The sequence below is a fragment of the Condylostylus longicornis genome, unplaced genomic scaffold, assembly GCF_029603195.1.
Source record: "Condylostylus longicornis isolate FDR11 unplaced genomic scaffold, ASM2960319v2 ptg000158l, whole genome shotgun sequence".
NCBI lineage: Eukaryota > Metazoa > Arthropoda > Insecta > Diptera > Dolichopodidae > Condylostylus > Condylostylus longicornis.
This window is the reverse complement of record NW_026578126.1, coordinates 121,125-142,751: the sequence shown is the minus strand read 5'-3', so window position 1 is coordinate 142,751 and position 21,627 is coordinate 121,125. Positions and strand designations below refer to the sequence as shown.

The following is a 21,627-nucleotide window of genomic DNA, read 5'->3' as shown; positions in this document are numbered from 1 at the left end:
AAAGATGATCTTATATTAATTGTATTTAATTAAAAATAAATTTACCTACGTCAAGAGCGATGGATTTGTTTCGGGTTGGTACCAATATTGAGGTACATATCCGCCCATTTGTTGAGAGGCGTGGTGTGGTTGGGAGTGTAAGTGATGTGAAGGCGTTTGAGAAGCAATCTGTGGCTTGTGCTCAATCCAATGGGGCTTCTGATCCCACGGAGGTTGCGCAGGTGGACTTAAACCGGTTGGCGGGAATTCTGAAAGTACAAGTGTACAAAATTAAATATATTTATATTTGTAATCCCAAAAGTAGTTTACTTTTTTTATTTTGAAATTAATTTTTTTTCTAAGTTTTTAGTCAGTTTTTGAACATTTACGCTTGTGTACAAACGGCCTAGTCTATTATATAAAGGGTGAATCTGTGACGTGGTATAACCTCTCCAGAGCAGAAAGTTGGAACAATTTTTTAAGAATAAAATTAAATTCGGTGTATCGACTTGAATGGCTGTAACTTCCATAATTATTAACATTTTTAAAAAATACGCAATGCAAATCTGAAAAGTATCTCCTTATTTAAAAACAAACAGTGTGTCATTTGAACCTTTACTTAAAGAAATATTGAGAAAATAAGTCAAAAAGAAAAAAAAAATGCCAATTTACAAAGTTACCAATTACTAGAAAAATTTACTCCATTCAATTTTTTTTCAAAATCTGAAAGATTTTGAGTTGGTTTCAAATTACCTGTTAATATTTTTTGTTGTCCGATGCCCCGTTCCCGAGATTTGGTTTTAAACCGGACGGTTTCCAAGAAACAACGTTTTTCAAGTCATAGCTTTATTGCTCTTTTATATGTACAGAACTCTCTATTCGTAGGACTTATATGGAGCTAGCCATAGAAAGTATTTTGCCATAAGTAGCAACTGATGGGTAATTTTTTTTACTGTTTTTTAATTTTGCAAGATAATTCGGAAGAATATGGAGTAATATGATGAAAACTATAGACGATGAAATATATGCAAAATTACGGAATGCAAAGCTTCCGAAAAATAAATAATGACGTATCTTGTAGTATGTATGCATTAAATCAAATAAAATAAAAAATTACAATAAAATAGAAGCATTACAAAATACTATTCTAAAAATTTTATTATAAATTATATATAAAATTTTTTTGTAAAATAAGGAAAATCAAGAGAAACTTACCAGGAGAAAGTTCTGATACCGGTGTGCTAGATGGCGTTGGACTGTGTCCAGGAGGTAGAAAGTGTGATGGAGAGCCACTATTAGAACCACAATTGTTTCCTAAAAATATTTCATAATTGCTAACAATTTTATATAAATTACATATAAAATGTACAAATATTTAGTAAATAAAAAAAATCAACACTCTCTCATTGTTTTCGACAAAAGAAGAAATATGCACACGTAATACAAACAAATATTTATGCAAATTATAAAAATTCATTTCATTATTTTATGAAAAAAATTATCTAATTTATAGTAGAGATAAACTTACACGCAACTTTTTTATATTAAAAAAGTAATAATTTAAAAGGACATAGTAATAATAAAGAAAAGCTATGGGCAGTTATTTGTGAGACATTTGAAGAAACAAAACTGAAAATAAAAGTATAACAAATGCAAATCAATAACAATCAAACTAATAGTTACTAAATTCATTCACATGTATTAGGTGGTTTGCAGGAAAAAAGAAATAAATATGATCGGCTCTTTGGTCTGCACCCGATCCCTAAGAAATGGCATATCAAAAACTGACTTGGGTTGATAAGCACATATATTTAATGAAATGAACAGTAAGACGCATGTAAATGCGGTAGAGATTTCTATCAAAAAGCCGGCAAATACCACGAATATCTGCAAAACCTTGGCCCAATATTCAGCACGTTCAGAGGAGCAGGTTAAACGAACACCTGTCGAAATTAATTAGTTCTTTGACAGAACCTCTATGGTTACAAGATCTGTAAGCGAAAATAAACTTGAATTAATCTGCAAAACCTTGCGGTTTTGCTAATATAAGGTGCCAAATATTCACATTTTACAAATTTCGAGATACGATAACTTGAGAAGGGATGGAGGTGGGGAAAAATTTTTTTCTAGCGAAATGAACTATTTATTAATGTCTGAAAGCTGTTAGAATTGCAGACTTTTACAAGACTTTTGGAGTTTAGGAGAAAAACAACATCAAAAATTTGGAAACACGGATTTTAGGTAATGGTAAATTTTAACGGCCATTTGTTTTTTTAAAGTGTAGTATACCGCGATAAAAAAGCAACCCATTGCTTTGTGCGTTTGCAAAAATTAAAAAATGCATATAGTTACTAGTTAAGATCTATGTACATATAAAATTTTAGCTTTCTATTTTCAAGGGTGTAGAGATTTTGTAAACAGACACATGGACAGACGGAAGGAAGGACGGACGGACAGAGTGAAACTAATTAGCATTTTTTTTTCAAAAATTCTTTGGAAAAGTGGTAAAATTTAAAAACATTTCTAAAATTCAATATACCACTTTTATATAAATATATAATTTTATATAAATATATACATATATTTTTAAAAATATATATGTACATAAACAATACATAGGAACAAATTTTTCTAGCAAATTTTCTAATTCATTCTAATATAAAGCTTTAATTGTGTCGCTAATTAAATTAGTCGACTCATGAATTAGTATAGCTTTTGGTAAGACAATGGTTATTATTTTATTTTCCTTCTATAGAAACTATGTAGACTTAGTATTATCGAAGACACAACGGGCCAAAAAGGGAGACTGCGGATTTTTAGTGGTTCGGGATTTTTGAAATAATTCGAGAGATCTGGAGTAACAAAGAAATTTTGTAAATTAGTAAAATAAAATACATAATAATTGACAACATCGTGTTGAAATTTGAGACTCGTGTGAGTTGCAGTGTTGAAAAGAACTTGCTCCGAAAAAGAGAGATTGCTTTGTAGCGCTAATTGTTGATAATTGTTAATAAGAGCAGGTCTAATGACTTATGGTTTTTTATAAAATTTTGGGACTTCTTTTGATCCGGACTAACTACTTAGAACATACTTTTTATAATCACAACTACCAATTTCTAACTACTAATCTTCACCTTACTATAAATCTAATAACATTATTATTTACTTTATTTTATGTCGTGTATTCTTGCCTAAAAATATAGCACAAAAATTTTTTTGTAATTCAGTGTATTTTCATTTTTTACTCTCAATTCGTTCAGATACGTTGCCTGGCAAAAAAAAAAAAATAAAAAAAAACTCGAAAATATATTTAATCAAATTATAATTAAAATTTCAGACTGAAATTTGAAATTTTAATATGCTGCACAGAAAACTCCAAATTTCATTTCAATATAAAAATTGTTTGGTTTTAGTAAATTTTTTTCATAGAAAACTGAAAATGAAAATAGGGAAAAATTTTATTCGAAAAAAAAAAAATGATTCAGAAGTGACACTTTGGTATAGATAAATTCATACATTCACAAAACAAGAAGGGTCCAGATATTTTTGATATTTTTGTTATGTTTATCATATTTTTTTGGAAAGCTATATTAAATTTCAGATTTCTTAATTTAGAAAAAATTTAGAGAAATTGTACTATTTTATTTCTGAAGGTTTGAATAAAAAAAATAAGTTTAATTAATATTAAAGCTTTTTTAAATGCCAACTAATGCATTTATACCTAACAAGTTCCATGCCAATACTCAATTTTTTTACGAAGTATTCCGATTTGTTGTTCTTGTTCCTGTTTTTTTTTTAATTCCATTGTTCGTATCGTATTTCTCATAATTTTCAACGACCGCATTGTATACAATAAGGGAGATTATGTGATGGCAACAAATTTTGCATATCGAGTTTTCAGTGGGATCGCACTTCTCCCCGGTACGAAAGTGGGATATATCAGGCCTCGGGAGCTTAACCTTTTAGCAGGCCTGTTTTACATTTTTGATTATTTTGAAGAAAATATTCAACATGTTTAGTTGAAATTTCATATGTAAGCTTCATTCGGCCATACGGGAACAGTTCTAACTTTTAGAAGAAATCAGGAGTTAGCGACTGAACGTTTACTACTGGCCAAATATTTTTTCATCAAACGTTTTTGTGTATATAAAGAGACTAGTCGTGTGTGCTTGCATTGCAAGCCTTGCAAGTATTATGCTTGTTCTGAAATTGTGTTCCATTCTGTGTGTGATGTATTTTAAGTTTACTTTTTTCTTCTTCAAAAACACACCCGTAATATACATATAAATATGTTTTTTTCCTAATATTTTATAAGATAAAACTTAAAATAAGGAAAGCTCTTAAAACTAATTACGAAAAAGTATATAATTAAACAAATAATTAGTTCCTTTCAGATCTATTATCTTTTAGTAATTTATTTTAGAACCTCGCTTTGAGTTATGTCGCATAAAATCGTAAAATACCTTTGACAATAAGCAATTTAAGCGATAAATTACTGTATACGCATGAAATAACTTGCTACTTCATGCACGTATGTATTTGGAGTTTATAATACATGCGAATAAAACACGTGACTGAATCAGTTAACACCAATACTAACGTATTTAGGGCAATACGTAGAGCATACGATTTCTATGCAAAAAGTCCCAGGTTCGAAGCCCTGAAAAATGCGATTTGCCAGATAAACTTTTTTTTATTGATAATTTTATTTTTTTTTAAATGAAATTAAAAAAGCTTCACCCTAACAAATCAATATCATCGAGTTTCCGTTCCAAATATTTTTTTGTAAATACCCTACTTTTAAAAAGTTTAATGCAATAGAATAACATTTTCTTATAAAATTTTACCCTAAAAATATATTGTCAAGGAGTTTAATGTAAACTTATGTTTTGCTTTCTAATACATTTTGCAACAGATCCCGAAAAGAATGCACAACTAAATGCATATGTACACACTTATTATAAAACAATGTACATTTTATTAAAACATTACAATTTTCTTAAGAAAGTGATCACTTTTTGTTATAACTCACACTTCCAAATATGAATTTATGTACAATATTTATACCACTAAAATTAAATAAAATATTACCCCTACAGGATGTAGTACCATTTTGTAAAAAACGGTTACATCTTGGGAGGGGGTGAAGGGGGAGGGCGGATGAAATTCTTGCAAAACCCTATCTAATGCCTTTTGTCCCATGTCTCTAGCCCTTCTAGAAGTACCCGTACTTTTTACCACCTGAGAAGTAGCTATATATATATATAATGTAAAATAGGATGGTTTTTAAAGAGTTATACGAAATATGAATAAAATATAGAATTATAAAGGGAAATTCAAGGTACTGCGTAGCCTAGTGGTTAGCGTGGTAGTCTCATAGCCAGGAGGTTATTGGATCAATGCTTGCCTGGATTTTTCTTTTTTTGGATTACTTTAAAAAATTATTTCTTATTTTGTTTAAATTTTGTGTTTTATTTTTTTTTTAATATATAACAGATAAATGTTATTATAAAAGTTTAAAGAAAATTTCCAAAAAAATATTCTTATAATAATTTGGAAAAATTCGCAAAAATTTTAAGTACAAAAATATGTATGTATGTATATTTTTTTTTTTAAAGCTTCCTAAGTAATTTTTTTTAAGCTTTCTATATGAATTTAATAATATTCAAAACTATAGAATATATAGAAATAAATTTTAAACGCATAATTATTATATCATGGGGGTAAACATACAAAAATAAATTTTTCAAATAAAGAAAAGGTTTAGTCAAAAACAAAATAATAATTTTATTCAAATATATGTATGTATGTGTATATGAATGTTTTAGAATTGAAGATTTTATAATTTTTCTTTCCAACAAATGAAGGTATGTACATATTAATGTATTAGAATCGAAAATTTTGAAATTTTGCTTTTGGAACAATTAGAAATAAAATTATTAATACAAACATACATAATTATGAATGGATACGTGTTTTTTTAAAACTGTGGGTAAACATATAGGATTTAATTTTCCAAATAAAGAAAAGGTTTAGTCAAAAACAAAATACTAATTTTATTCAAATATATGTATGTATGTATATATGAATATATGTATGTATATATGAATGGATTAGAATTTAGCATTTTACAGTTTTTCGCTCGAACAATAACAATAAAATTTTAGGTAGATACATACGTACATAAATAGTGTGCATATGTATATTTTTTTAAAGCTTGTTGACGAAACATAATATACAAAACAATAACAAATGTCTTTTATAAAATCTGACATTTATTTAAGTTTATTTCGATTTTTCGAACTTAAAATATATGTGAGATCATTATATTTTCGAATATTATTTATTTCTCGTTCTCGGTTTGTGTTTCTAATAATAAAAAGCATTATTTTATTTGTTGGTTTGCGTTTCTAGTAATATAAAGTATAAAAGAAAAACGTGCTTTTGTTATACAAAAATTTTTTCAGAAAATCTTAAAATAAGGCTATTTCGAGGCTAAAAAGTTTCAATGTCAGATTTTTCTGGGACCCTGGAGGCAAAATCCTATCTAATGCCTTTTGTCCCATGTCTCTAGCCCTTCTACAAGTAGCCGTACTTTTTGCCACCTGAGAAGTAGATATATGTATATAATATATTCTACCGTTTTCATTGAAATTTAATACTTAAATTCGAGGTGTCAAAACAATGAAACTCTATTCAGAGTCAAGTTCAAATTTTTCTCATTATGTAAACTAAAAGCTTATTGGTGCCTTAAAAATTGTAAAGAGGTGTTTAAAACGTATTTTCATAATCATGTAGAATACTTTTACTAATCTAGACAATATACATTGTGGTCGTTTACGTGGAGACCACATCAGGTTTTGTTTTTTTTTTAAGTAAAAGTTAACAGTTTAATTTTTCAAAAAAGCTAGCGATATTATACACATTTTTTAACAAGCCTCCCATTTAAATTCTGTTCAACGGAAGAGTGAGGAAGTTAGGAAGAAGGAGAAAATGTAAAAATTTTTCAAATTCATATTTCAGTATGGTTTCAAATATTAATAAAGAGGGATATACATACATACATATGTATGATTTTTTCACGTACATTTTGTATTTTTCAATAAGGTAGGTGGATTAATGTCAGCTAATCAAAATGATAACGAAAGTAATATAATGTCTTTAACAATTTGAGTTATCTCATTTCTGTTGTTTGAAAGATAATTAAAGAATCGCTTCAAATATTTTCATTTATGATATATTAAGCGTTTCCAAAATTTATTTGTGCTCTTTTTTCATACTTTATTACCAGGTAAACAAAAGAAATATCTTTATAAAATGTTCTCGCCTGTGCATGTATGTCCTATCTTTGAACTAAACATAAACGGACATAAAATCGCATAACTACCTGTCATTTTACAATCGGAATTTTTGAGTCATTAACTAAGAACTCCTTTTAAATATTTCTTTCACTTCTTTCTGAAATTTTTCTCAAATAAAAATAGAGGTAAAATTTTGAAGTGTACATAAAATTTGTATTAGTAATGAAATGCTTTCATTATTTTTAAGAGAAGAGCTTGTGAAATGTCTTTATTTTTTTAATTGAATAGCTTAATTAACAAAAACGTTGAAGGTTAAAGTTATGCTTGTAGTTTTTCCGCTTTTCTGCATGTATTTTAAGAATTTTAAATTATTGTGAAAGAAAATATTATTAAATTTAATTGGTTTTTTAAATATATTTTTAGAATTTTACCTGCTTTATAATATGTATGAATTTATTTTGTTATTTCGTCTAAAATAATGTTCACTTCGATTTAAAAAAACCAAAATAAAAATAAGGTCGTGGTTTCAAATTTCTGTCTTAGCATTGGCATTTGTTATATACCGATTTCATTTGCATTTCCAATGTAATGGTAATTGAGAAATTCGTCTTATTGCAGCATTTTTGAGAATTTATGAACTGAGAAAAAAAATTATCTAAATTAGATATTAAGATGAAATTTTTCTTGGACTTAGACGATAACCACTCTTTACAGCTAACTTTCACACAAGTGTATTTCCCACTTTTTGATCTTGAATATATTTCAGAACAATTTCATAAATATATTGTTTTCAAATTAGTTAAACTTCTGAGTCATAATTAAAATAAATTAATCTAGTTAGAATAAACAAAATTTCAAAATGGGAATAGGTTATAATTATGGATTTAAAATATACCAAAACCAAAAGTTTGAAGCAAACTGCTACGAAATTATTTAATTTAATTCTTATAAAGGTTAACATCTCCTGTAATGTACATTATGTATTTAATACATAAATATAGTGCAAGAAAAATTCTAAGGAAATAATATTACTAATATTACTGTTAAAATAAAACTGTAATGAAAAAAAACTAAAAATTTGTAGCAATTGTTTTAACTCTCACCAGAATTTAAGTTTTGGTTTGGACTTTGAGAAGTTGCGTTTTGAACGGCTAACGACATACCACTTGCGCCGGGAGCTTGTGCTGCCTTCATCATTTTTTTGTACTTCGATCTACGATTTTGGAACCATATTTTAACCTAAAAAAAGAGAATTAGTTTTTATTGTGATTCAAGAAATCTTTATTTCAAGGTAAAAAAAAAGTGTAATTTTTACTGTTACAACTTGCAACATAATTTACATTGAAATGGAAAAGGAGCATTTCGCGATTTCGCTTGCTTTAACAGGTTTGTATACTTTGTGCATTGGTCGACCTCCGATTAGTGTTTTAAAACTATCAAAATATTGAAAATAAATTGTGAAGTTAAAGTTTATAATTTTTATAGTAAATTCGGTATTCAAACAAGTTTTTTCGCTTGTACATTCCAAAAAAGGAATATTAAGAATATAATGAAACTCAATACCAGCTTCAATTCACGTCTTTACGAAATATTTGGAATAAAAAAAAGAACATAGAAATAAAAAGAAAAAAATTTCAAGTTATGGAAAACAAAGCTATAAAATTCATAAAGTTCAAAACGGTATTTCCCCATTCTTGCTCATTTGTCAAAATTTATTAATACTTTACAAGAATTGATGTTTATTTGACGATAATATTACATCGACTTTAAAACCATCGATAGTTCCGATAATTAAAAACTATCGATAGTTTGTGGAGCTTTCCACCTCTACTTTCGATTGTTTATCCGTTTTTGTCTCTCCGATAGTTTATTTGTCAGTCTGTTTCAGTGGGCATTCAAAAACAATTTAAGCAGGGCTTACCCGATTTTCACAAATTACACATATTTATTACTGTATGAATTCTACTTAATTTGTATTCAACTGAAGCACCGGTCAGAGTAGTTACCATACGACGTCCAAAGCTTATTTTTATCTTAGAGACTGCATGTTTATAGTTTTCAAATTTTGGTATTAGAGTTCTTTCAAATTATTGTAGTAGCTGCCTACAAGAAATAGCGACTACAAGAATTGTGTTTTTTTTTTTTTTTTTTTTTTATTGGTGTGAAAAAGTTATATTTCGGAAAAATTATCAACCATTGAAAAAAAAATTTTTGAATTGTGTTTTCTTATAACTTCAGTAGATTTTTTTTTTCTGGTTGGTTTAGACCATGGATGTCAAGACTTTTGAAGCTATGGGCCAATTTCCAATATTCTGTATGACAAAAGGGCCACAAAATAAAACAATTAATTCAATTTTTAAGGTGTATAAACGTTTATTTATTTTTTATTAGAAGTACTGGGAGCTGAGTGACACTGCTTCTGTTGAACAAGTCTGTTTTACTCTGAATAGGCTTTGCATAAAACGTTAAATACCATTTAAAATAGTGAATAACATAACCTAAAAATTTCGATAGCCATCTATTGCAAAAAAAAATGGAACTTAGTCCCTTTCCACACAAATTTTAATAGTGATAAATTTTTCTTTTGGTCAAATAATTTTTCATACTACAGCCACCAAATATTTTTTTGGCCAACAAAATCAAAACAGTTTAAACCATAATAATATTTTAACAATTCGTTTTAGAGGGCCGCACCAAAATAAGAAAATGGCCGCATGCGGCCCACGGGCCGCACTTTTGACATCCATGGTTTAGACCTTGTACCACCGTAATTTATTGGATCCTGATGATGTGCCGCCTGCGACTAAGAGTAAATATAGTTCGAATGCTTCTCGATCACGTTGACGTTATATTCACTGATCCTAAATAGGCTTTAATAGGATTCATTATCGAATAATTTTATCTTAATTGTGGAAAATCGGCTTTGCTATCGATTATAGACAATTTAAAGTGTCCTTCGTTCGTCGTTATATTCACCAAAAAAGGATCGAATTGATGATGGAAAATCTTTTCTTTTTTTAAGATTTTCTTGTAGTCAGTTAAAAAAAGAAATTCATTTACTGCTCGGATTACACCGTCCAAAATAGAAGTATTGTAAATGTTTTTGTTTAACAAAATGCATTAAATAAATTTTTTGTATTCACTTAACCTCCAACTTATAGAAAGTTGTGGTACTCTCAAGAATTCGTGAAAATGGAATTGTCTAACCACTTTGTCCAGGTGGCCTACCATGTAAACTGATTTGCGATTCGCAAGTGGTTTCGTACTGTGTGACGAAATCGTATCGCAAACAATTTAAACTGGCAGCACTTTCTAAAATTTTTCTTTGTGAAACTTCTGACAGTTTTTTGTAATTAATAATTATAATTATAGGTCAAAATAAAATACAAATGTATTCCAGTTTACGATAATAGTAAAATTCAAATTTGCATATGTCAAATTTGTTTCGCTTCTCTTTTGTCGACATTACCCCTTTACATTTTATGGGATTTAATTTTTACCGACCGTATTGTGTATACGGTATTGTGTATAAGAGAAATATTTTCTATTGAACTTATGATTACCACTCATGATATGATTTTTACATATATGAATTATTTCCTTTTTATTCTTTTGTACAGTTTTATTAATTTTTCACACTTTATTAGAATATTATCAGCAGAAATGCATCCACAACTTTCAGGTAATGGGTCCACAATATCTGAAGAATATGGACAGATATCCCAATGAAAGCCGTAATCCTTTGTTTCCATTTGTTTTGAATTTTTGAATTGTAACAAAAATTTATAATGTTTTTTACCGACCGTATTGTGTAAACAATACGTAGGTAATGTGATGGCAACAAATTTTGCATATCGAGTTTTCGGTTGGAATGCACTTCTCTATAGTAGGGAAGTGTAAATAAACTAGTTTTAACAACCTGTCGGTCTGTCGGTCTGTGTGTGCACGCGTGTATCTCAAGTTTGGCTAAACCGGTTTTGATGAAATTTTATATGTAAGTTTATTTCCACTATGGCACGGGTTGATCAACTTTTGGTATATTCAACCGATTTACTTGAAATTTTATATATAAGCTCAGCTCGACCGTCCGCGAAAATTCTTATGTTTTGAGCAAAGATCAGGGCTCGAAAACTGATCTGCGGGCCGATTTTACATTTTTCACCATTTTGAAGAAAATATTCAACCGATTTACTTGAAATTACATATTTGAGCTTTGCTCGACCGTCCGCGAAAGTTCCTACCATTTGGAACAAATCAGGCATCAGCAACTGGACATTTATTACGGGCCAAACATACACTTTTGTATATATAAAGAGAAATAATCAACCGATTTCATTGAAATTTAATATTTGAATTCCTCGTATTAAAACAATGAACATGTAAATTTTTTGGAAAGATCAGGGCTCGAAAACTGATCTGCGGGCCGATCTGCTGAACGAATTGATGGAATTTCTTGAAATTTGATATTTGAGTTATGGTTGTTACCGAATATTCCATGGAATTCGAGTAGCACAAACCAAAACTCTACTAAGAGCCAAATTTACATTTTTCTAGGTATGTTAACTATAAGCTTACTAATGTCCTAAAAATTGGAAAGAAGTATTTAACAGACATTGTTATAATATTCTGTAACACTTTCATTTAACTAGACAATATACAATGCGGTCGGTTATGTGCTGACCACATCAGATTTTTTTTTGTTATTTCCCGAATTTCCTTGGTAGAAATTTTCCCTTGGGCTAATGCAGTGAACATATTCATAGTAGTAGTATATCTCTTCAGTTTTATTTAAAATATTTAAGTATACTTAAATCGGAATTTTATGGCTTTTTGAATATGCGTTTTATTACTGCTTTCCATTTTGATATTTTTAGGGAATTGACTAAAGACTACTCAGCACATCAGAGTACAATTTATTAGTTTAACAAATGGTACTACTTTTGGTTTAGATGTTTTATAATTCTGAATTTATATACTGTTGCTAGATAAATCAACCACTTGTTGATATTATAAAAGATATATATATTGTTGCTTTATAATTCTGAAGATAAAACAGAAACAACAATCAATTTAATGAAGACACATCAAAACAATTCTTTAATTTTCAATTAAAGAATGTTAGAAATAATCAATTCTTTAAAATATGATTTGCAATCTAAGGCAGTGAACACATTCTAGTATTTAGGGTATATCCCCTCATCATTTCTTAAAATATTTAAATATACTTAAATCGAAATTTTATTGTTTTTTTGAATATGTACTTTATTATTGCGGTCCATTTTGTTTTTCGAAAACTTATTTATTTTCGTTATATTTTCGTTATAGTTATCACCTATATTGTATTTGTATTATATTTTCAATCAATAAATTTTGATATTCAATATATTAAATAATTTTAATTCTAAAAAGAAATAATATAATAAAATAAATAAGTAGAAATAGAGTTGACCATGTCAACATGTACGAATTTGTTATGCTATGTGGGAGTAAATATAGCAATTCTTGAGAAAGAAAGTACTATACTTGAGACCGTCTAGTGATAATGACAACACATATTCAGCAACGTACTGACAACTTATAAAAATAATATGTAACGAAGAGATAACAGAAATAGCTAAAATGAGAACACTCGACACCGAATATAGGTGTTATTGGAAACAAATCTAAGAGTATCTCAGAAAGAGAGATTTCACCACTTTGGACTTTGCAAAAGATTTCCAATAACTTTAAATTAGTATTGAGAATTGACAGAAAACAGTTTTTCAAACACCATTAAACTTTTATAAATTCGTAAAAACTTCCATTTGAAGACTTGTGAATTTGGTACTTAATAGAATACATTATTAAAATATGCATAGTACATTTGGATGATATCTTAATTTTTAGTACCACATTTAAAGAACACGTAGAAACATTAGAAAAATATTAAATAGGCTTAGACAGAAGGCGTTTAAAGTACAAATAGATAAATGCAATTTTTTGCGAAAAGAAACGAAATTTTTAGGGTACATTTTAATTTCATTTAAACCAAACCATAATAAAATTAAAGTTATAGAAGAACCTAAATTGTCAATTACGCAAAACCAAATGAAGTCATTCTTAGACATTACAGGGTACTATAGGAAATTCATATGAGTGCGACAGCAGCACATTCAATAACAAAATATTTGAAAAAAAAAATCTAAATTGTAAAACGCATTTGAGAAACTTAAAAATCTATTTACGAGTCATTTTTAAATATCTAAATTTCGAGAAAAATTTTACTTTAAAAACTGAAGCCAGCTCATCAGATCAAGAGATTTTCTCTCAGGGTGGGAATCCTAGATGTTATGCATCTGGAACACTAAATGACCTCGAAAAAAATTACTCCGCTACAGGTAAAGAATTACTCTGGTACAGATAAAGAATTACTCTGCTACAGTTATTATCGATAGTTTGGGAAACAAATTATTTTAGGCCTTATTTGTATAGGAGAGAATTTGATATGTTTTTGCTGATCATCAACATTTGAAATACATGTTTTTTAAATTAGAGGAGAAAATTTCAGCTCTAGGTACCAGATTTGTTTGCTAAAATTAGGGGAGTATAAAATTAGAATGTAACACACAGAAGGGAAGGAAAATGTTGCTGCGGATTTTCTTAGTAGAATCTAGAGATAGAAATGAAATAAATATGGTTCTGTTGATATGCAAACAATACATTCAGTTGAGGACGAACTAAATGATCACATACCTATATTGCAAACAATTGTTTGTCGACTTAAAACTCAAATAGTATTATTATAGAGACAAAGGAAATAGAATTTGAGAAAATTTTTGGTAATAAGAGAGTTTTTATTGACACAAAACGATTTAGTTAACAACTTATCTCAATTACTAAAAAAGTATACCTTAAAAGGCAGAAGATCAATTTATTCTGAAATTTCTGATCACGAACACTACTTTAAAATTCGTTAAATGTAACAAATCTCATTATATCAGAGCAAAGCGTCTGGGTATTCAGGTGTAATAGAAAACTATGAAAGTTTGAAATCTAAAACATATAAGCCAAATTTAAAGGTATTGATTAATAAGGTTATAAATAATTGTAAAACGTGTACAGCAGGTAAATACGATAGGAAAACCGTTAAAAAGAATACACTTTTAAATTTTATTTATGAAATCTCAAAACATGTTGTAAGTTTGTATTTAGATGATAGGAATTATCGAACAATGATAAAAAAAATTATACTTTTCATATCAATAAAAGAAAAAATGAAAAAAAAAATAATATGAGACAACGAATTCAAAAGTATTAATATTACAAATTTTTCAAGAATGAATATATAGCAGCTCATTATGTTAAACCCAATAGTCACATGGGGAATTGCAAATATAGTAAGCAAATTATTTATAAGAGAGCAAATGATTAAAGCATTAGAATACTATAACAAGAATTATCATGCTACGATTAGAACTTCACCTTTGGAAGTAGAAAAAGATAGGTAGAAGAAGGTAGACCAAATAAAAATTTTTAATAGAATGCTTAAAATAAAAACGGGAAGAATAAAAAAAATAAATAAAGGTAGGGAATTATATCTTTATATAAAGACGATCTGCGGGTTTCATGAAAAATTACCAAGCTCATTGACACAAGAGTTTACCAAAATTTCGAAAATTTAAATTAAAGTATATACATACATTTTAAGAGAACCTGTTAAATCCATAGACACTGATAACAATATTGATATGCTTTCTAACAGTAACATTAACGTATGTCTAATAGTACAGGAAATAAATAACGTAATGGGGTTTGCAACCATAAGAGTCGACACACTAAAATTAGTAACAAAAACGACACATATAAAATAAAAGCTCAAAACATAAGTATCATTAAACTCCTTTGACTATCGTTTAATGAACCCCGACATCGAGCTTGATCTGCATATGAATGATAACTTGTTTTCGAAGCCAACACCCGAGTCCATTAATGAATCAACTCGACTTTGGGATTACGTATTAAGTTATCCGAAGTTTTATAGATATAGTAGTCGTAACGTTCTTTTGCTGCTAATATAAATTGATTATACGACAATCGGAAATTATCATAGTCGCCTTTAGTGGAGAGATATTCGCGCCACAGCTTATTCTTTTTGTTGCGAAGTATCCTCAACTCTTGTGAAAATCATGGAAAAAACCATGAAAGAAAAAACTTGTTTTTGCTTCCCTCATCCTCTGCAAACAATTAGTCCATTTTCTTTTCATATGACCCCTAAATGTTGTAAATCTTTATCAACACTGGTGGCTGATATATTTAAAGTGTCATGAAATTTTTTGAAGGCCCCCATTTTTAATTAAATGCTTAACATCTAATCTAGTTTTACCATCGTAGTGGACATTTTCCGCCGCGTCATGAAGATATGTTAAGTACAATTTAACATTCTCATATACAGCCCGATCTCTGAAGCCAGATAGTAATTAAGTACTATCGCCATCTTCAACCTTTTGGTCATACGAACTATCGGAGGAATCAAGTTATAAGTGAGCGTTGGACTAATTACGTCATCAGCTATGGAAGGAGGTGCAGTAACTTTGAAAGACTTGTATTTGGGCTTATATTTTAAGTTACTTGGAGTGATATTAGCTATGGTTACATTATCGCTCTTGAATTTACTAATTAATAACAACTTAAGGCTACTTACTGTGGTAGTCACTGGGAATCTTGAAAAAAATAGGTTCGAGCATCGAGGCGAAGAGTGGAGAGAAGATCTAACGGAAATAACATATATACTAACAATCACAGCAACTTACAGTACATAGCTTGCAGTATGAATGGTTAAATAAAAATAAGCAATCAATTTACCAAAACTTTTAAACATTTACAAGAAGTTATATTAGATGATAGGAAACTAGTATTAGGAGAGTTTATTAAATTAATACAAATATTAAAGATAGTTGATTTAATGACCAACTTTTAAAGATCCACGTTTTAAAAAACAAATAAATTTTAAAGAAACACAATATATTAAATTAGGAGTAATTAAATTTTAAAATAATTATATATGTTAATTTTTGCAATTAAAATAGCTAAGACTTTTAAGGCAATTCCGGCAAAAGTAATACCTATTTCAAACAAAATTAATAAAGAAATTGATTATGCATCATTAAAAATTATAGAATTTAGCACTTAAACTTACAAATATGAAGAATTTTTTAAAACAATTGTAAATTAGTAAAAACTGTATTATTTGAAGCAATAGAAATTGATGAAGAAACAATAGTTGTAAATAAAGTTGGGTCAAACCAATGGTTTGTATCGTAGCACTTTTCCCTTCAACAATTAGTGAAAATACTGCTTTTAAATACAGCCTGTGTATATTTACTATACTATTAAAAATATTTTCATTCATACACGAAACTATTTCTAGGATTGCATATATTTAGGATGAACGATTTATGCAGTCTTTTTACTTTCATTTATGCAAGCAATAATTAATTTAAAGAGCGGTGAATTATGCTCGATTTAACGGGTTAATTGCGTGAACTTAGAAAATAATTATATTTGTTAATGTTATGGAATTTTCCGTTAGCTTTTAAGGTTTATAGAAATTTGAAAAATCTTGCGGTTTCGGAAATATCGTCAAAATTAAGCGTGAAAAATTCAAATTTTACAAATTGCAAGAGGCGATAACTTGAGAGGGGGTGGAGATGGAAAAAAATTTTCTCCTAACGAAATAAACTATTTATTAGTGTCTAAAAGCTACTAAATTTCAGGCTCCTACAACCTGGGGTCTAGAAGAAAAACGACATAAAAAATGTTGAAAAAACGGATTTTAGATAACAGTAAATTTAAAAGGCGCTTTTTTTTTTAACTTGCAATTCTTCTTTTATCGCGGCAATTTAGTATGCCGCGATAAAAGAAGAATTGCAAAATTTGAAAAATGCTTATGGTTTCACTGCAATAAGAAGTTAAAAAATAGCGTTTTTATGGGTATAACTTCTAGAGGGGGGGAGATACGTAAAAATTTTGATCCACGGAAATAAGTTTCTTATAAAGATCTATGTAAATATTACCCAGATCTTTATAAGACAATAAATAATTTCAGCTTTCCATCGTCAAGGGTGTAGAAGTTTTGTAAACAAAAAAGGGTCCAATATGCACTCAAAAAACTAATATGCACTTTTTTTCAAAAAATTTTGGGAAAAGTCCTAAAAACACACATAACCTATCAATTTAACAAAATAGCCATGGTAGGGAAGTAACTCCTGATGGTAATGTACTAATTCACTATAAAAATTATAGATCAAAAAATTTAGATCATGAATTCCCTAATATCAGAAATATTGTTAAAATTTGAAAATAATATTTAAAAAATAAAAGAATTAACAAATAACTTTTAAAATACGTTCATGGGCAAAACATAGGAATTTTCGCAATTTTAAAATCCCATTAACGATTTTTGTAATACATATTACAAAGAAATTTTGCTGTCATAAAAATAGAGTTCCGGAGAATTCCAGACCAAAAGAGGGGAGAAGTCGCATTCTTAGCTAACACAAATACATATATTTAATAATTATATACCTACTTTTATTAAAGCAACAGACATCTTAAGTAAACAAAATGAAGCATATCAAAAAAGAAAAGTCAAAACCAAAGAAGCAAGTAAAAAGAAAAAAGGAAGATAATAACATAATCTAAGTAGACATTTGTTAAAAGTAGAAACAAAGAATAATAAACAGATTATCTTTAAGAAAAAACAATGAAAAACATCATAAGGACTGTTAAGTCTGTGTTACAATATTAGTATTTAAGACATTTAATTGTAAATTAAATAATGATTAAAAAGATTATTAAATTTTAAACAAAATCATTAGATTAGTATTGAAAAGAACTTGTAAATAGAGCAAAAAATTCAAATAATAACTTAGTTCCTACATTCATTAAAAAAAAAAATAGTTCTTAGATCTACTTTAAAAATATTGTATGTTCAGTAAATAAATTTAAAATATTAATATGTAAAATAATTTTTATTTTAAAAAGAAATAATATAAAAAATAAAATATTACAAAGAAGAAGATTAATAAGAAAAAATAAGTCATGTTTATTGACTATATAAAATATTGTGAGAATTGTAAGGTTTAGTATTATATTAATATAAATAAAAAAAAATATATGTACATATTTTGTATATTTTCATTAAGTTTCGGTTACGTGAAAATAAAAGTTGTGCCAAAATTCACTCTTTTGAAACTAAACATGGGAAACCAAAAAAAGGAAATTAATGTGTTAGAAGTTGAAGATACGTAAGTTATTTATAAGTCATGCTAACTTTTGCTCGCAAAGATAAATGTGGGAGAGAAAACAAAAGTACACCAAGCTTAAACAGTAAATAGACCGATCCAAAACTAAATATGATTTGATTTGAAGTTTTATACTCTCATAGTCTTTCATCGTTTCGCCTTAAGGAAGGGTTTAGGAAGCGCTTAAGTCTGCTAGTACATTACTGTTAACTTACCTGGTGAAATCTTCTCTCAAATGCCTTTCAACCAACTTGTAAAACCTATAGTCCGTATGACAAAAAAGTCCTGCGAAACCGACATTGTTAAAAAATATCATGAGACGATGAATATCTTTCAAGGAAGTTTATAGGGATCTTGCAGCGGATGAGGGAATTCAACTACAGTTTTTTCGTCCCTCATCTTCCTCAAAATCCTGCTCAAAACGTTCGTAAACATGTACAACATGTAAAATCTTTTCAAAATAATCTGATTTAGGTTGACCCACTAGATCTTGTTAGTATTCCAGTAACTTTAGATAATATTTCAATTTACTATCAAAATATTTGGGGCCTTAGGACTAAAACTGGGGCTGAATTCTTCCATAATGGAGTGCGACGTTTTTGCTCTGACGGAAACATGGTTGACTCCTTCTGTTAATAACTTAGAACTATTTGGTCCAGCTTTTGTAGTATTTAGAAGGGAACGTTATGGGAATGTTTCTCAGGAACATGCTCCTAGGGGAGGTGGGTTACTTGTTGCACTCATTGTCCGCTAATATTTTCGATATTTCCGGCTGCGACTATTTGGAGGTGATTGCGGTTAAAATTGAATTAATTTAATATTTTAAATTTTGTTCAATGGTTGATAACATTTACAATTCTATTAGTTCACACGACGACGTTTTCTGTTATGGAGACTTTAATCATCCCAAAATAATATGGACGACACATGACGAGGAGCGATTTTTGGTTCCAATAAACTTTGGTGGCGAGCTAGAGTTACCTTTTGGGGACTTGAATAACTTATAGCAAATTTCGTCAGCTGTGAACCACCAATCAAAGCAATTGAATTCCGTTTTTGCTTCAGACTCGTGTAATTGCGTACCTATCGTTCTGCCCAATTCATTGGTTAAAGTTGACTCCTTTCATCCTTCGATTTCTTTTTCATATTGTATTAACGATCAACCATGTATGGACGAAGCCTCTTTCTACCGTTTTGATTTCAAAAGGGCTAATTTCACAATGTTAAGTGATTTGTTTTCTGCTTACGATTTTTCTTCAGTATTTAATATTACTGATATCGAGTCGATGACGAGTAAGTTTTATGTTTTACCAACTATAAGCAATAGGGATTCCGATTCGGGTCCTCCATGGTTTTCTAAAGAAATGAGAAGGTTGCGTAATAAAAAAAATAAATTTTGGATCAAACATCTTTCTTCAAGGAGTGCTAGTGATTACGGCAACTTTTAGCTACATTTAAGCTACATTTAAGTTAGCAGCTAAACAACATTATGATATGTATATCTTAAGAATTTCTGGCGACATTATACACAATCCCAGAAGTTTTTTGAAATTTATTAATCATAAAAGGAAATGTGATAGCTATCTTACTTTTTTTGAAGTTGAACAGTTCTTCAAGTAATAATTGCAAGGTGATTTCAAGTAATAATTGCAAGGTGATTTGCTGAAATTTTTCGTGACTCTTTCGCTGAACCGCAATCTTCTACTCCATTTGCAGTGAATTTGAATGATTTTCGACAAATAAATAACTTTTCAAAAACCAGTTATTCTAATTCTGCCACAAACTCGACTACAATTGAAAAATATTTACAAAACTTAGATTCTAGCCCTTTTCCGGACTGATGTAATTTTGAGTAAGTGCTGTTCTTCTTTAGCGGTTCCATTTTCTTTTGTTTTCAGTAAGTCTTACTCCTCAGGAATATTCCCCTCCGTTTGGGGCAAGCCTTCATTAGACCGATTCATAAAAAGGGCAATAAAAGTAATGTGGTAAACTATCGTCCTATTGCTAAACTTTTGACCATTCCAAAAGTTTTCCAACTAATGATATTTGATGGCATTTACTCCCACTGCATTTCATTTATTAATAGTTGCCAGCACGGTTTTCTGAAAAAGAAATCAACGGTGGCAAATCTGGTAGAAGCTGCTTCTGTTTTTTTTTAAATAATATGGAAGATGTGTGTCAAACGGATGTGATTTACACTTATTTTAGCAAAGCCTTTAACGTTTTACCACACGACGTAATTCTTCTGAAATTGATGTTTTATGGTTTTCGCAACAATTTTGTAAATTGGGTTGACTCTTATCTTTCTGGAAGGAAAAACATGGTTCTTTTTAGTTCATCGGTGTCGTCCCCGCTTTTGGCCAGTTCTGGAGTTCCCCAGGGCAGTCATCTGGGTCCATTGCTCTTCGCTATCGCTGTTAATGACGCAGCGTCCGTTTTGAATTGCAATGGAGTATTGACGTATGCTGATTATATGAAAATTTTCAAGAGGATCCGTTCTGTAAATGAAGCAGTTTTTCTACAGAGTTATCTGGAAAACTTTTGCAGGTGGTGCAATTATTAGCAACTTGAAAATCACCGTTAGCAAATGCGCGCTGATGTGTTATTCCAGGCAGAGATAGCCAATAATATCAAATTATACGTTAAATGGTCAAGTTATTAGTAGGGTTGATTCAATTAGGGACTTGCTTTGATAATAAGCTATCATTCGCCAACCCCTACAACTATGTGGTTGGCAAGGCAAGCTCTATGTTGGGATCTATTAAACGTTGGTCAAGGGAGTTTAATGATCCCTATATTTTGAAGCCCCTATATTTGTCGCTGGTTCGTCTCCATCTTGAATATGCCTCATAAGTTTTTTCGCCTTTTTAAAATATTCATATTAATAGGATTGAATCGGTTCAGTTTTTTGCGATTTGCGCTTCGTCACCTTCTTTCGTTATGAGGACAGGCTCAAACTGATTGACTTGCCCAATTTAAGTAAAAGACATGACGTCCAGGACGTGATATTCATTTTTCAACTTATGAAATCTGATTTGATCACTCCCGATATTTTTAATAGGATC

General features: G+C 29.3%; 1 protein-coding gene across 5 annotated transcripts in view; it reads right to left on the bottom strand.

The window, feature by feature from the left end:
- Nucleotides 1-45: 45 nt before the first annotated feature.
- The window catches only part of LOC129616018 (homeotic protein distal-less), a 100,304-nt gene continuing 78,722 nt past the window's right edge, over nucleotides 46-21,627 (bottom strand). For all 5 annotated transcript variants that reach the window (XM_055531445.1, XM_055531440.1, XM_055531441.1 and 2 more), the window contains 3 exons: nucleotides 8,384-8,519; nucleotides 1,195-1,293; nucleotides 46-248 (listed from right to left, as the gene is read on the bottom strand). In XM_055531445.1, the coding sequence (XP_055387420.1) occupies nucleotides 46-248; nucleotides 1,195-1,293; nucleotides 8,384-8,519 (438 nt within the window). The remainder of the gene's footprint in view (nucleotides 249-1,194; nucleotides 1,294-8,383; nucleotides 8,520-21,627) is intronic.